Source organism: Thalassophryne amazonica, chromosome 11 (assembly GCF_902500255.1).
Source record: "Thalassophryne amazonica chromosome 11, fThaAma1.1, whole genome shotgun sequence".
Classification (NCBI taxonomy): domain Eukaryota; kingdom Metazoa; phylum Chordata; class Actinopteri; order Batrachoidiformes; family Batrachoididae; genus Thalassophryne; species Thalassophryne amazonica.
The window spans coordinates 34,656,378-34,670,714 of NC_047113.1; the positions used below are offsets into that span (position 1 = coordinate 34,656,378).

Below are 14,337 nucleotides of genomic sequence, written 5' to 3' on the forward strand. Positions count from 1 at the left end.
TGAAGCATCATGGGAAATCTCTCGTCATCATCATCGGTCGTTTTTGGCTCTCACATGCTTCAAAATGGCTACTTCCTTAGGTTCTAACACTTATAATCGGCAGAACTGGGAGGACGCGGTACGTGTTATAAACATTATCTTGAGAATATAGATAGGTGTAGGCAGGGGTCATGACTAAATCTAATTATTTTAGCCTGCACCCCTCACATCTGTTACCATAACATCAGTTTCCGTCCATCGGCTAGCTAGCTAGCTTTGTTTTACCTACGTAAGCTAAGTGAAACGATTGGTTGTGATTCGTAAAGTTCATGTTTGCGGTACATACATGAAAAGGAAAGTATAAGTTCGAATCTTTTGGACAAGTGGGGGTGTGGAGGTTCTGGCTGGAAAACACTTTAATAAAAGCTCAGGCTACATATCGGAATCTGCAAGGAATCGTGCTGTGCGCTTTCAAACATTCAAGTAGAAATAACTGAATGATAATTAAGCAGTCGTGTTTAAATTCTATAGTGCTTTTGTGATCAATCCAAGGTACAAGGTGCGTTCTTGTTAGAACTCAGCAGTACTGATTCAGATTTTGTTAATGATTTTAATCGCGTAATGTAAAGAATGTTGAAAGTCTGAATGTGACCTAAATTTCTGCTATACAGCAAAAACGGTTATGAGTAGGTTAGTCCATCTCAGCCATCTTGTATGGATAACTCAAAGGGTATCAGTGTGATCAACGTTTACCGCTCCATCTTAAAACGGCATATAACAAGGACAAATTGATTCAAATCTGTGCAACATTGATGAATTGCATCAATTGTAAAAAGTAACTTTGTTTTAGCTTATGTGATGTGTTAAGATGTCTGTCACTTACTGGAGCTCCGCCCACCTTCACACGCTGTCACACGCTGAGCTGGTGACATAGTGAGCATATTTTTGAGTTGAGTGAATAGAAAAGGCTGTCAGGAAACTCAGTTTTTGAGCTGAATGAAAAATAGATGGAAATAGGATACCAAACAAGAAACCTAGAACGGTAGATAAATGATAAATTATAAGCAAAGCATTCAACATTTGTATGTATTTTGCTGAATAACATCATAACAAAAATCATATTACTTTTAAAAGGTTGAGTAAACACAATGAACATCTTAATTAGTAATTTCTACGTGTTCTATGCCATTTCATTAAGAAGTTATAACTGATGTTTGTAATTTAGTGATTTAACAGTGGTTGTGGAATACTGCTTATGAGGAAGAAACTACTAACAAGTGGTGCATGTATTCTGATGTCCAGGTTATGTTTCTTAAATCATGACCAACACATAAATGACCATTAGACCAAAACACAAATGAGACCAAAATAAGAATTAAAGAAAAATATTCAACATCCACATCATAACAACATGCATGTTTGTTGCTGAGAGAACACATATTTTAATTTGAGCTTGGTATCAATTTGTCCAAGATTCGGGAGAGTTTATTCCATCCAAAGAGTGGATACCAACTTCTACTCAAAAATGCCACTTCCTGAAAAAATGGTGCTAAGTGGTCTAGTCTACTAAAGCTGAAGAGAGAAGAGACGAGGTGAACTGCAACCACTGATACGACGGGCCTGCTACTTGGAGAGTGTCCCAAGAGGAAAGGGTCAAAATACTTGATAATGGGCAGTTCCCTTGTTTTGTCCACAACCCAGCAATATTCATTTTATTGCCAAACAGGAGTGAATGAACTCTGAAAATATACCAGAAAACATTCACAGTGTAGAAGCTAAAATCAGAAATAAATAAAATTTTAAAAATGAATCAAAACAAATTATCAAAATTGGTGTAAATGTAATTGTTGATTAATAATTAATTAAATGATTAATCATTGCAGCTGTAGTGTTGAACCAAAACCACTTTGGCTGATTCTGTAGATAAGATACATCATGGAAAGGTCATTTTCAACAACTTGCACTTGGATTGAAACAGAATCTTGAACCAGATGGCAAAGTAGGGCAGATAGAACTCCATGTATTCATGCACACTATGTTGCCCAGGGGCCAGCAGTAAAAGGTGTAATAGAGCAGGGTGACTAGGTTATGGTGTTGTAACTGTAACAGCAGCTTGCAAGTCAAATAATTTATGAGGTTCTTGAGACATACTTATTATTTAATATTTTGCAGGATTTTCCAATACTGTGTCAAACATGTTTGGGAGAAAATCCTTACATTCGTATGGTGAGTAATATTTATTTGTTTGAGTTGGTTTCCTTGTAGAGTGTATTCAGTTGAGTGTACATGTTGAAATTTATGTTTTGCCTTACAGACAAAAGAGAAGTATGGGAAGGAATGCAAGGTATGGCTTGTACTAAAGGCCCATATCACTCATTTTGATGACTGAGCCTGATATTTGCAGCTATCATAAAATCTAAAACCGTTATGGACAATTTAAAAAATACTTAATCCCTACCTTTCCTAGGTGCTGTTGGGTTGAATTCTTTTCTGATATGATGTTAAAAGATATTCTAATCCCTATGATAATTATAGAGATTATATTGGCAATTTTACAGCTAGTTTTCTTGAGACAAGTCACAGGATGCATATATGAACATTTCCAAGTCACTGAATGTCTTGGGCATCATTTACATTACCATTAAGAAAGACAAACAGTATGGTACTGTATGTCAAATCTGTGTCAAGTAGGCACTTCTGAAAAAATTGACCATGCTGGAACAAGATTATTGAGGGAATGGATCTCTTAATCTGATCATTCCAGATCAGTCAAATATCTCTGTAAAGACATTTATTTTCATTTAAAAATAACTAAAGTGTAGAAATGTTTTCCTATATGTGAAAAAAGGTGCTTAGTACAGTGGTTTAAAATTGGTTCCAGAAAAAGGTACACTTTTGACATGGCATGTACAGTTGGGAAAATAAGTATTTGATCCACTGTCCATTTTGCAGGTTTTCCCACCTACAAAGAATGGAGAGGTCTGTAATTTTTATCGTAGGTACACTTCAACTGTGAGAGACAGAATCAAAAAAAAAAAAAAAAAAATCCATAAAATTACAGTGTATGATTTTTAAATAATTAATTTGCATTTTATTGCATGAAATAAGTATTTGATCACCTACCAACCAGCAAGAATTCTGTCTCTCACAGACCTGTTAGTTTTTCTTTAAGAAGGCCTCCTATTCTGCACTCTTTACCTGTATTAATTGCACCTGTTTGAACTTGTTACCCATATAAAAGACACTTGTTCACACACTCAGTCAATCACACTCCAACCTGTCCACCATGGCAAAGACCAAAGAGCTGTCTAAGGACACCAGGGACAAAACTGTAGACCTGCACAAGGCTGGGATGGACTACAGGACAACAGGCAAGCAGCTTGGTGAGAAGACAACAACTGTTATGATTATTTATTAGAAAGTGGAAGAAACACAAGATGACTGTCAATCTCCCTCGGTCTGGGATTCCATGCAAGATCTCAATTTGTGGCCTAAGGATGATTCTGAGAAAGTCCAGAACTACACAGGAGGACCTGGTCAGTGACCTGAAGAGAGCTGGGACCACAGTCACAAAGATTACATGAGTAACACACACACAACACCGTCATGGTTTAAAATCTTGCAGGGCAGCAAGGTCCGCCTGCTCAAGCCAGCACATGTCCAGGCCCGTTTGAAGTTCACCATTGACCACCTGGATGATCCAGAGGAGGCATGGGAGAAGGTCATGTTATCAGACGAGACCAAAATAGAGCTTTTTGGAATCACCTCCACTCGCCGTGTCTGGAGGATGTGAACAACCCTAAGAACACCGTTCCAACCGTGAAGCATGGGGGGTGGAAACATTGTTTTTGGGGGTGCTTTTCTGCAAAGGGGACTGGACGACTGCACCGTATTGGATGGATGGGGTCATGTATTGAGAGATTTTGGCAAACAACCTCCTTCCCTCAGTAAGAGCATTGAAGATGGGTCATGGCTGGGTCTCCCAACATGACAATGACCCCAAAACACACAGCCAGGGCAACTAAGGAGGGGCTCCGTAAGAAGCATTTCAAGGTCCTGGAGTGGTCTGGCTAGTCTCCAGACCTGAACACAATAGAAAATCTTTGGAGGGAGCTGAAACTCTAAATCTGAAAGATTTGGAGAAGATCTGTATGGAGGAGTGGACCAAAATCCCTGCTGCAGTGTGTGAAAACCTGGTGAAAAACTATAGGAAACGTTTGACCTCTGTAATGGCAAACAAATGTTTCTGTACCAAATGTTAAGGTCTGTTTTTCTCATGGATCAGATATTTATTTCATGCAATAAAATGCAAATGAATTATTTAAAAATCATACAACGGGATTTTCTAGATTGTTTTTAGATTCTGTCTCTTACAGTTGAAGTTTACCTACGATAAAAATTACAGACCTCTCCATTCTTTGTAGGTGGGAAAACTTGCAAAATTGACAGTGGATCAAATACTTACTTTCCCCACTGTACATGTGGCATCGGGTGATTTCAGTGATTAAATACCATTATAAGGAAAGGGAAGAAGTTTTTCCTGAATTTAAAACAAACAACAAAACAGATGTCTATCCTTGATTACATCTGCCACGATGATTTCAGCAAGCATTCAGCAAATTGATTTTGTGTATTGGAAAGAACTGAAACTAGTGCCATCTATGAAAGGTAGGAAAGGGTGTGTTATTGTCTCCTTTTCAGTTTATAGCTCAAAATACTGGGCTCAAACATCAAATTGACTAGTGTGGTTCTTTCATTTCTATGTTAATGACACAAAAGCGTACATTGCAGATTGTAGCAATTATAATGTGTGATTCTTTGCACTCTAGATTTGTGCTCGACCCTTTACCGTGTTCCGTTGGTGTCCAGGGACACGCATGCGTTTCAAGAAGACTGAGGTCTGTCAGACCTGTAGTAAAATGAAAAATGTTTGCCAGACATGTCTGTTGGATCTAGAATATGGTGAGTCTTTCTGCCTCCTTAATTTTCATCTCCACTCACGTTTGTTATGTAGGTCGGTGACTTTAACCTCCTGTTCACACACTTGTGTTACAGGTTTGCCGATCCAGGTCCGAGACACTGGACTTAATATTAAAGAGGATATTCCCCGGTCAGATGTCAATAAGGAGTATTACACACAGAACATGGAGAGAGAGGTATGTTTTCTGATGCAGGCAAAATAAAAGCTTTTCTTCATGTGATTTTCATAACATAAATACTCATAACAAGCAATACTCAGCTGATGCCCCCCCTGTTATGCTGATATGTACATGTGATGTGTACATGCAGGTCTTAGCAGATAATTGTGGGCATTGAATACTTGAGTTTCTATTGGATGATATTCTAGACAAAGGCAAATTCACTGAAGAGTACAAATCACTGCTGAAATTGAAGTGCATGTGTACTGTTAAGTGTAATCATTACTTCAGACCAAAAAGTGTGCATAAAGGTGAAAGTAAGCATTTCTGGGGTCAGACGGTGCCTTTTTTCCCCCCCACTAATTGTCATGTCTGACCTTGACCCAGAGGTCCAAGGTCAAATGCAGTCAGGTTGATGTAAAATCAAGGCTGGATGCAAGATATAAAATTTACCGCATTCAAAATGCTCACAAGTTGTTTTTTAGAATAACTTCTCAGTTTTGATTTTTCTCCTGGCGGCGAGTTCCTGTGTCTGTTCTTGTGTGTCAGGGGTCGAATTAGTATGTGCATGTGCTAGTTTGTGCACGTATTATTCGAGCAGTGCACGTAATTTTATACTGCACTAGCACTGGTGCAAGCAACTTTATCCAAGTTTAATTAACTATAAACACCAGTAGAATGAACCAATAAAGGAATAAATAAGGAAAAAAAAGTTGTCTTCATCTTCCCTGCGTTTTATGACTCTCACACATGGAGCGAGTTGCTGTGCTCTATTTGTTGTGGGAAGCTGACAAACATCGCCAGCGGTGTCGTCCCTGGGTTTACAACATCCTCATGAGACTTTCCCAATTCGGGGAGTTTCATTATTTGCTGCAGGAGCTGCAGCAAATAACTGGAGCTACTGGAGCTGCAGGAGCTCCAGTTTGAGGACCTCCTCTTCCCGTTCGCACGCGCACATGTAAACAAAGAAAAGAAAAGAAAAAAAACGCTGCCGCTGCAGTTCCTTGCTCTCTCTCCCCTCACACTCTGTCATCATTGTGTTATAAACCGGTCACCATTTATTTTATTATACATCTGTGTCGTTAATAAAATTATCTTCATGGACGATTAGTTTGTGCGCGCACGTGAAAAACAAAACTGCCGCTGCGGTTCCTCCCTGTCTCTCCCCTCAAACTCTGTCATAATTGTGTTATAAACCAGTCACCATTTGTTTTATTATACATCTGTGTAGTTAATAAATAAAATAATCTTCATGGAAGATTCGTTCGCGTGCGCATGTGAAAAAAAAAGTGTCTGCCGCTGCTGCTGCTCTCCCCTCAAATTCTCCCCAGACAGGAAGAGTCTGACACATCAGAGGAGGAGTTTTAAGGTTGATATAAGACTGACTTTTGGTTGTGCAAGTAACTTTGTTTTGGTGCAAGTAATTTTTTTGTTGCTAGCACCAGTGCAAGTAGGTTTAAAAAAATGAATTTTGACCCCTGTGTGTCCTGTCTGCACTTTGCAGGAAGAAGAGGGGGTGCGGTGTGTTTGAGTGTCTCACAATGCCGCAGTGATGACACAGTGAGGAAAGAGCAGAGTTTTACAAACATATTTTTAAACTTTTGTTTTCTTACAAAGTCTGCTCTGAGCGTCTCTGTGAGTGTCCTTGCTGTGGTTAAACTAAAAACACAGCTGCAGATCTGCGATGCATTAACAACAAGCACAAACACTTTTTTTAATGGATGCAGCGATCGGCATGTCCATCCGTCTCTTTTCGCTTGTGAGCACGATATCTCAAGAACCCGTTGACCGATTTCATTAATATTTAGCATAAGACATATGAAGGGTGTTTGGTAATGCATTCCATTAACAGTGCAGATATTTATTTGACTCAGATAATGCATGCTTCAGATACCGAGCTGCGAGTCAGTTTCTGCTGCAGCAGACAGACATGACTGAGAGCAATTATAAATGGACAAAAATCAATCTGTAAACGGAGATCTTGCACATAAGGGTTATATGTGCGGTCGTTTTTGAATCGAAGGACTCCGTGTGACATTGCTGTTCACGAGTCTCGAACGTTGAGTCAGAGTCAAGTTGTAAGTCTGGTCTGAAGTCACTGTTTGTGTGACTTAAGTGGGACTGAAGTCCAGTCTCAAACTCGAGTCCTCATGTCTGGAAGCTAGGACAAGGAGAATTGGAAAATGCAAAGTACTTTGGGTTCCAAGGACCTGGATTGGAAAACTCTCATTTAGATAGCCGAATCTCTGTGTCAACACTCTCTAGAATATAAAGATTTTGACAACTTTAAAATAAAAACATGCACTTGTCCAATTAGGATAGTGTAATCAAGGAGCATTGTTGTCTGTTGTTTTCTACATGTTCTGTACAATCAGAAAAGGTTTAATAACCTGAAGTAAAGATTAGACAGCTTAAGACTCATAAATTTGGTTATTATTAAATTAATTAACTTGAAATTACAACTTGCTGTCTAAATATGAAGTGACTTTTAAGTTTTGTGTATTTATAATTTACAATATATCCAGAAAGTATTCACATTGATTCACTTTTCCACATATGTTAAATCCTTATTCCAAAATTGATGAAATCCATTTTTTTCCCAGTACCCCATAATGGCAATGTGAAATGTTTTTTTTTTTGTTTTTGTTTTTTTTTAGATTTTTGCAAAAGAGAGAGAGAGAGCCTAAGAAATCACATGTACACAAGTATTTACAGCCTTTGCCATGAAGCTCAAAATTCACCTCAGGTGCATCCCGTTTCTACTGATCATCCTTGAGATGTTTCTACGGCTAAAATGGAGTCCGTCTGGGGTAAATTCAATTGATTGGACATGATTTGGAAAGGCACACACCTGTCTACATATATGGTCCCACAGTTGACAGTGCATGTCAGAGCACAAACAAAGCATGGAGTCAAAGGAATTGTCTGTAGACCTCCGACACAGGATTGTCTTGAGGCACAAATCTGGGGAAAGGTGCAGAAACAGTTCTGCTGCTTTGGGGAAAAAAGTGACAGGGGAAACAGGTGCGCAGAGATGGGAGAGACATACAACAAAGGTACCTCAACTCTGGACTTGAACCTAGGAATGCCGCAAACCACATTTGTGGTATACACTACCATTCAAAAGTTTGGACACACTTTTCTGTTTATTTGAAGGATGAATATGTTAGTTTAAATGAGTCAACACCCCCGAGTCACACTAACTGTCAGAATGCTCGTAGCACGGGCCGGGGCGGAGGATTAGCAGCAATCTTCCATTCCAGCTTATTAATTAATCAAAAACCTAGACAGAGCTTTAATTCATTTGAAAGCTTGTCTCTTAGTCTTGTCCATCCAAATTGGAAGTCCCAAAGACCAGTTTTATTTGTTATTATCTATCGTCCACCTGGTCGTTACTGTGAGTTTCTCTGTGAATTTTCAGACCTTTTGTCTGACTTAGTGCTTAGCTCAGATAAGATAATTATAGTGGGCGATTTTAACATCCACGCAGATGCTGGGAATGACAGCCTCAACACTGCATTTAATCTATTATTAGACTCTATCGGCTTTGCTCAAAAAGTAAATGAGTCCACCCACCACTTTAATCATATTTTAGATCTTGTTCTGACTTATGGTATGGAAATAGAAGACTTAACAATATTCCCTGAAAACTCCCTTCTGTCTGATCATTTTTTAATAACATTTACATTTACCCTGATGGACTACCCTGCAGTGGGGAATAAGTTTCATTACACTAGAAGTCTTTCAGAAAGTGCTGTAACTAGGTTTAAGGATATGATTCCTTCTTTATGTTCTCTAATGTCATATACCAACACAGAGCAGAGTAGCTACCTAAACTCTGTAAGGGAGTTAGAGTATCTCGTCAATAGTTTTACATCCTCATTGAAGACAACTTTGGATGCTGTAGCACCTCTGAAAAAGAGAGCTTTAAATCAGAAGTGTCTGACTCCGTGGTATAACTCACAAACTTGTAGCTTAAAGCAGATAACCCGTAAGTTGGAGAGGAAATGGCGTCTCACTAATTTAGAAGATCTTCACTTAGCCTGGAAAAAGAGTTTGTTGCTCTATAAAAAAGCCCTCCGTAAAGCTAGGACATCTTTCTACTCATCACTAATTGAAGAAAATAAGAACAACCCCAGGTTTCTTTTCAGCACTGTAGCCAGGCTGACAAAGAGTCAGAGCTCTATTGAGCTGAGTATTCCATTAACTTTAACTAGTAATGACTTCATGACTTTCTTTGCTAACAAAATTTTGACTATTAGAGAAAAAATTACTCATAACCATCCCAAAGATGTATCGTTATCTTTGGCTGCTTTCAGTGATGCCGGTATTTGGTTAGACTCTTTCTCTCCGATTGTTCTGTCTGAGTTATTTTCATTAGTTATTTCATCCAAACCATCAACATGCTTATTAGACCCCATTCCTGCCAGGCTGCTCAAGGAAGTCCTACCATTATTTAATGCTTCAATCTTAAATATGATCAATCTATCTTTGTTAGTTGGTTATGTACCACAGGCCTTTAAGGTGGCAGTAATTAAACCATTACTTAAAAAGCCATCACTTGACCCAGCTATCTTAGCTAATTATAGGCCAATCTCCAACCTTCCTTTTCTCTCAAAGATTCTTGAGAGGGTAGTTGTAAAACAGCTAACTGATCACCTGCAGAGGAATGGTCTATTTGAAGAGTTTCAGTCAGGTTTTAGAATTCATCATAGTACAGAAACAGCATTAGTGAAGGTTACAAATGATCTTCTTATGGCTTTGGACAGTGGACTTATCTCTGTGCTTGTTCTGTTAGACCTCAGTACTGCTTTTGATACTGTTGACCATAAAATTTTATTACAGAGATTAGAGCATGTCATAGGTATTAAAGGCACTGCGCTGCGGTGGTTTGAATCATATTTGTCTAATAGATTACAGTTTGTTCATGTAAATGGGGAATCTTCTTCACAGACTAAAGTTAATTATGGAGTTCCACAAGGTTCTGTGCTAGGACCAATTTTATTCACTTTATACATGCTTCCCTTAGGCAGTATTATTAGACGGTATTGCTTAAATTTTCATTGTTACGCAGATGATACCCAGCTTTATCTATCCATGAAGCCAGAGGATACACACCAATTAGCTAAACTGCAGGATTGTCTTACAGACATAAAGACATGGATGACCTCTAATTTCCTGCTTTTAAACTCAGATAAAACTGAAGTTATTGTACTTGGCCCCACAAATCTTAGAAGCATGGTGTCTAACCAGATCGTTACTCTGGATGGCATTTCCCTGATCTCTAGTAATACTGTGAGAAATCTTGGAGTCATTTTTGATCAGGATATGTAATTCAAAGCGCATATTAAACAAATATGTAGGACTGCCTTTTTGCATTTACGCAATATCTCTAAAATCAGAAAGGTCTTGTCTCAGAGTGATGCTGAAAAACTAATTCATGCACTTATTTCCTCTAGGCTGGACTATTGTAATTCATTATTATCAGGTTGTCCTAAAAGTTCCCTAAAAAGCCTTCAGTTGGTTCAGAATGCTGCAGCTAGAGTACTGACGGGGACTAGCAGGAGAGAGCATATCTCACCCGTGTTGGCCTCTCTTCATTGGCTTCCTGTTAATTCTAGAATAGAATTTAAAATTCTTCTTCTTTTCTTACTTATAAGGTTTTGAATAATCAGGTCCCATCTTATCTTAGGGTCCTCGTAGTACCATATTACCCCATTAGAGCGCTTCGCTCTCAGACTGCGGGCTTACTTGTAGTTCCTAGGGTTTGTAAGAGTAGAATGGGAGGCAGAGCCTTCAGCTTTCAGGCTCCTCTCCTGTGGAACCAGCTCCCAATTCAGATCAGGGAGACAGATACCCTCTCTACTTTTAAGATTAGGCTTAAAACTTTCCTTTTCGCTAAGGCTTATAGTTAGGGCTGGATCAGGTGACCCTGGACCATCCCTTGGTTATGCTGCTTTAGACGTAGACTGTGGGGGGGTTCCCATGATGCACTGTTTCTTTCTCTTTTTGCTCCGTATGCATCACTCTGCATTTAATCATTAGTGATCGATCTCTGCCCCCCTTCACGGCATGTCTTTTTCCTGGTTCTTTCCCTCAGCCCCAACCAGTCTCAGCAGAAGACTGCCCCTCCCTGAGCCTGGTTCTGCTGGAGGTTTCTTCCTGTTAAAAGGGAGTTTTTCCTTCCCACTGTGGCCAAGTGCTTGCTCATAGGGGGTCGTTTTGACCGTTGGGGTTTTTCATAATTATTGTATGGCCTTGCCTTACAATATGGAGCGCCTTGGGGCAACTGTTTGTTGTGATTTGGCGCTATATAAGAAAAAAGTTGATTGATTGATCTGTGCTGACTGTGAATCTGTTGTTGTTTAACTAAATTCTTTTTTTTTTTTTTTTTTGCTGACACAGATGCGTCTCTTATTGTTTACTTTTGTATTTTTGTTCCTCTGTTCTCAGATTGCCAATTCTGATGGCACACGGCCTGTGGGTCAGCTAGGTAAGGCTCCTAGCTCCAGTGATATGTTGCTGAAACTGGCCCGGACCACACCATACTACAAGAGAAACAGACCACATATCTGCTCTTTCTGGGTGAAGGGAGAGTGTAAGAGAGGGGAAGAGTGTCCCTACAGGTGAGTTGTACTTCAGAGACAATGGCAGTAGTGTCTTGAGGTCTGTTTCTTTTTTAAAGTTACAATGTGATGTGCAAATTTCCTCAGGTTGTTACATGTTATATCCAGCCCATTCACAGGTACTGTGCATGCTGTGTGGAAAAGGGGTAGAATTTTTGTGTCCTACATTATGACTGACATGGCTGCAAAATCTCCGTCTGTATACGGATGTCCGTCAGTTTTTATTTTCTGGTTCCGTTTATTCCGTCATTTATAATCGCTAACTGAAAAAAATATTTTATTGCTTCATTTCGACACAAAACGGGAGAGAAGGACGGAATTTGCTTTAAAATGTATTCCATACGGAGGCCGCCATTACAGGAAGCGGTCGTGTGTGCGCAGTGTTCTGGGCAGCGACTCTGTCACCGCGCTCATTGCTTTCTGAAGGTAAACAAAACCTCCGTTTATGGATTTCCGTCCAATTTTTTTTCCATGTTCCGTTTATATCGTCGTATAAAACCGCTAACTTAAAAAAAATAGATATTTTATGGCTTTATTTCGACACGAAACGCTCTCCTATCAAACCGGGTGTCCCTATGAGAAAATCAAACTCACCCCTCTCTTCTTCTACGGCGTTTAATGGCAGCCGGCATCCTTATTGTTGGACTGCTGCCACCTACTGTATCAGGCCGTTAAAGCAACCCTAAATCCTCTCATTGAGTCCCGTGTCATTCAAGTATTTAAAAAGGCAACACTTCCTCCTCTCACTGGACTTTACTGCTAAAATACTTCCTACAGAAACTCCTTTCAGGCCTTACAATTGATTTCCTTCCGTTTTTACACTTTATAGCTTTATTTTGACATGAAATGCACTCCTCTCCAAACGTGTGTCCCGGTGATGAAATCTACCCCTCTCTTCTTCTACGGCACTTAATGGCATCACACTGCTGCCACCTGCTGCATCAGTCCATCATAGCAGTACTAAATCCTCTCGATGAGTCCAGTGTCTTTCAAGTACTTAAAGTTAACACTTCTGACACTGACCCTGAACCATCCCTTAGTTATGCTGCTATAGACGTAGACTGCTGGGGGGTTCCCATGATGCACTGTTTCTTTCTCTTTTTGCTCTGTATGCACCACTCTGCATTTAATCATTAGTGATCGATCTCTGCTCCCCTCCACAGCATGTCTTTTTCCTGGTTCTCTCCCTCAGCCCCAACCAGTCCCAGCAGAAGACTGCCCCTCCCTGAGCCTGGTTCTGCTGGAGGTTTCTTCCTGTTAAAAGGGAGTTTTTCCTTCCCACTGTAGCCAAGTGCTTGCTCACAGGGGGTCGTTTTGACCGTTGTGGTTTTACATAATTATTGTATGGCCTTGCCTTACAATATAAAGCGCCTTGGGGCAACTGTTTGTTGTGATTTGGCGCTATATAAAAAAATTGATTGAAATTGATTGATTGACTTCCCCCTCTCGACCTTCTGGCTAAATTGCTTTCTACATGAACTTCTTTTATTACTTACAACTGATTTATTAAGTTTTTCTCTTTAATCGATTCAAAAATGACAAGATATATTTTGTAAAATAAAATATTTTGAAGTAAAATAAAATGCTAATACTGTAAAAGTGTTCATTGGTTATGATTTTTATCATTTATATTAAAACTTGTGGCATTTGAAAGTGCTGGATTGTGGTGACAGTATTTCACAAGACTATTTAAAATTCAGTTGGTCTGGTGGTTCAATCAATCAATCAATTTTTTTTTATTTCGAACTTCGTTGTCAATTCCAGTATCATGGCAGTTCACAATATAAGCAAAACAAATGAACAAAGCTTCTTTGTACTCTCTGTACCTCTACACTCATATGAAAAAATCAAAAAATGACAAAGTTCGAAAGGGAGTGCGAAGAAGTAAAAATCCCACCCCAGTGCACATATCTTCAGTGGTTGCTTAATTGACAGTAAATACAACTGCAGTTAATTTACAATACCTAAATATAGTTACAATTTCCCCCAAAAAGTGATCTCCAAATTAAATAAAACATTAAAAAAGAAAACTCAGCAGTGCCACACAGATAACATGAATGCAGAATGCCATCATAGACTTCCATTTTTTTATCTAATAACAGCCATGGACTTGCTGCCAGTAGAACTGCAGGTTGAGGTGCTGAAGTATGTAGGTATCGTGGACCTATTAAGTGTGGAGAAGGGCTACGGCCACATGCCATCCATCCGCACACCAAGTCTTTGGAGAGAGGTGAAGATGTACAGGGTTGATGACCAGTACTTGCCAGAAGTGTGGGAGTTTATGACCAAGGAAGTGGGATGCCACTTGAAGGAACTTCATTTGCCCTACATGGCAGAAGAAGAGATAAGCTTCAACAACGGGGAAAAAGACTTTTCATTGGCAATACTTATCATGTCTTTTAGTGTCTTTAAGTGTATCATTTATTTTATCAGGTAATAGCATAAAGGTTCGAATAATTTATTTATTTTGTAAGACACACTTAGGATTTGATTAATTGTGTAGAATGAAAGCAGAAATTATAGTCAGTTAAATTATTGCAGACAGTCATTCCATTTGTGGATTGTAACTTATTACGGACACATACTGTCATACA

The 14,337-nt window shown here is 39.2% G+C and overlaps 1 protein-coding gene across 1 annotated transcript in view; it reads left to right on the forward strand.

The window, feature by feature from the left end:
* The window catches only part of rbm22 (RNA binding motif protein 22), a 25,594-nt gene continuing 11,257 nt past the window's right edge, over nt 1-14,337 (forward strand). Inside the window, exons 1-6 of the mRNA XM_034181219.1 lie at nt 1-118; nt 2,152-2,205; nt 2,294-2,323; nt 4,809-4,941; nt 5,035-5,135; nt 11,571-11,743. Coding sequence (XP_034037110.1) covers nt 65-118; nt 2,152-2,205; nt 2,294-2,323; nt 4,809-4,941; nt 5,035-5,135; nt 11,571-11,743 — 545 coding nt within the window. The 5' untranslated portion in view covers nt 1-64. The remainder of the gene's footprint in view (nt 119-2,151; nt 2,206-2,293; nt 2,324-4,808; nt 4,942-5,034; nt 5,136-11,570; nt 11,744-14,337) is intronic.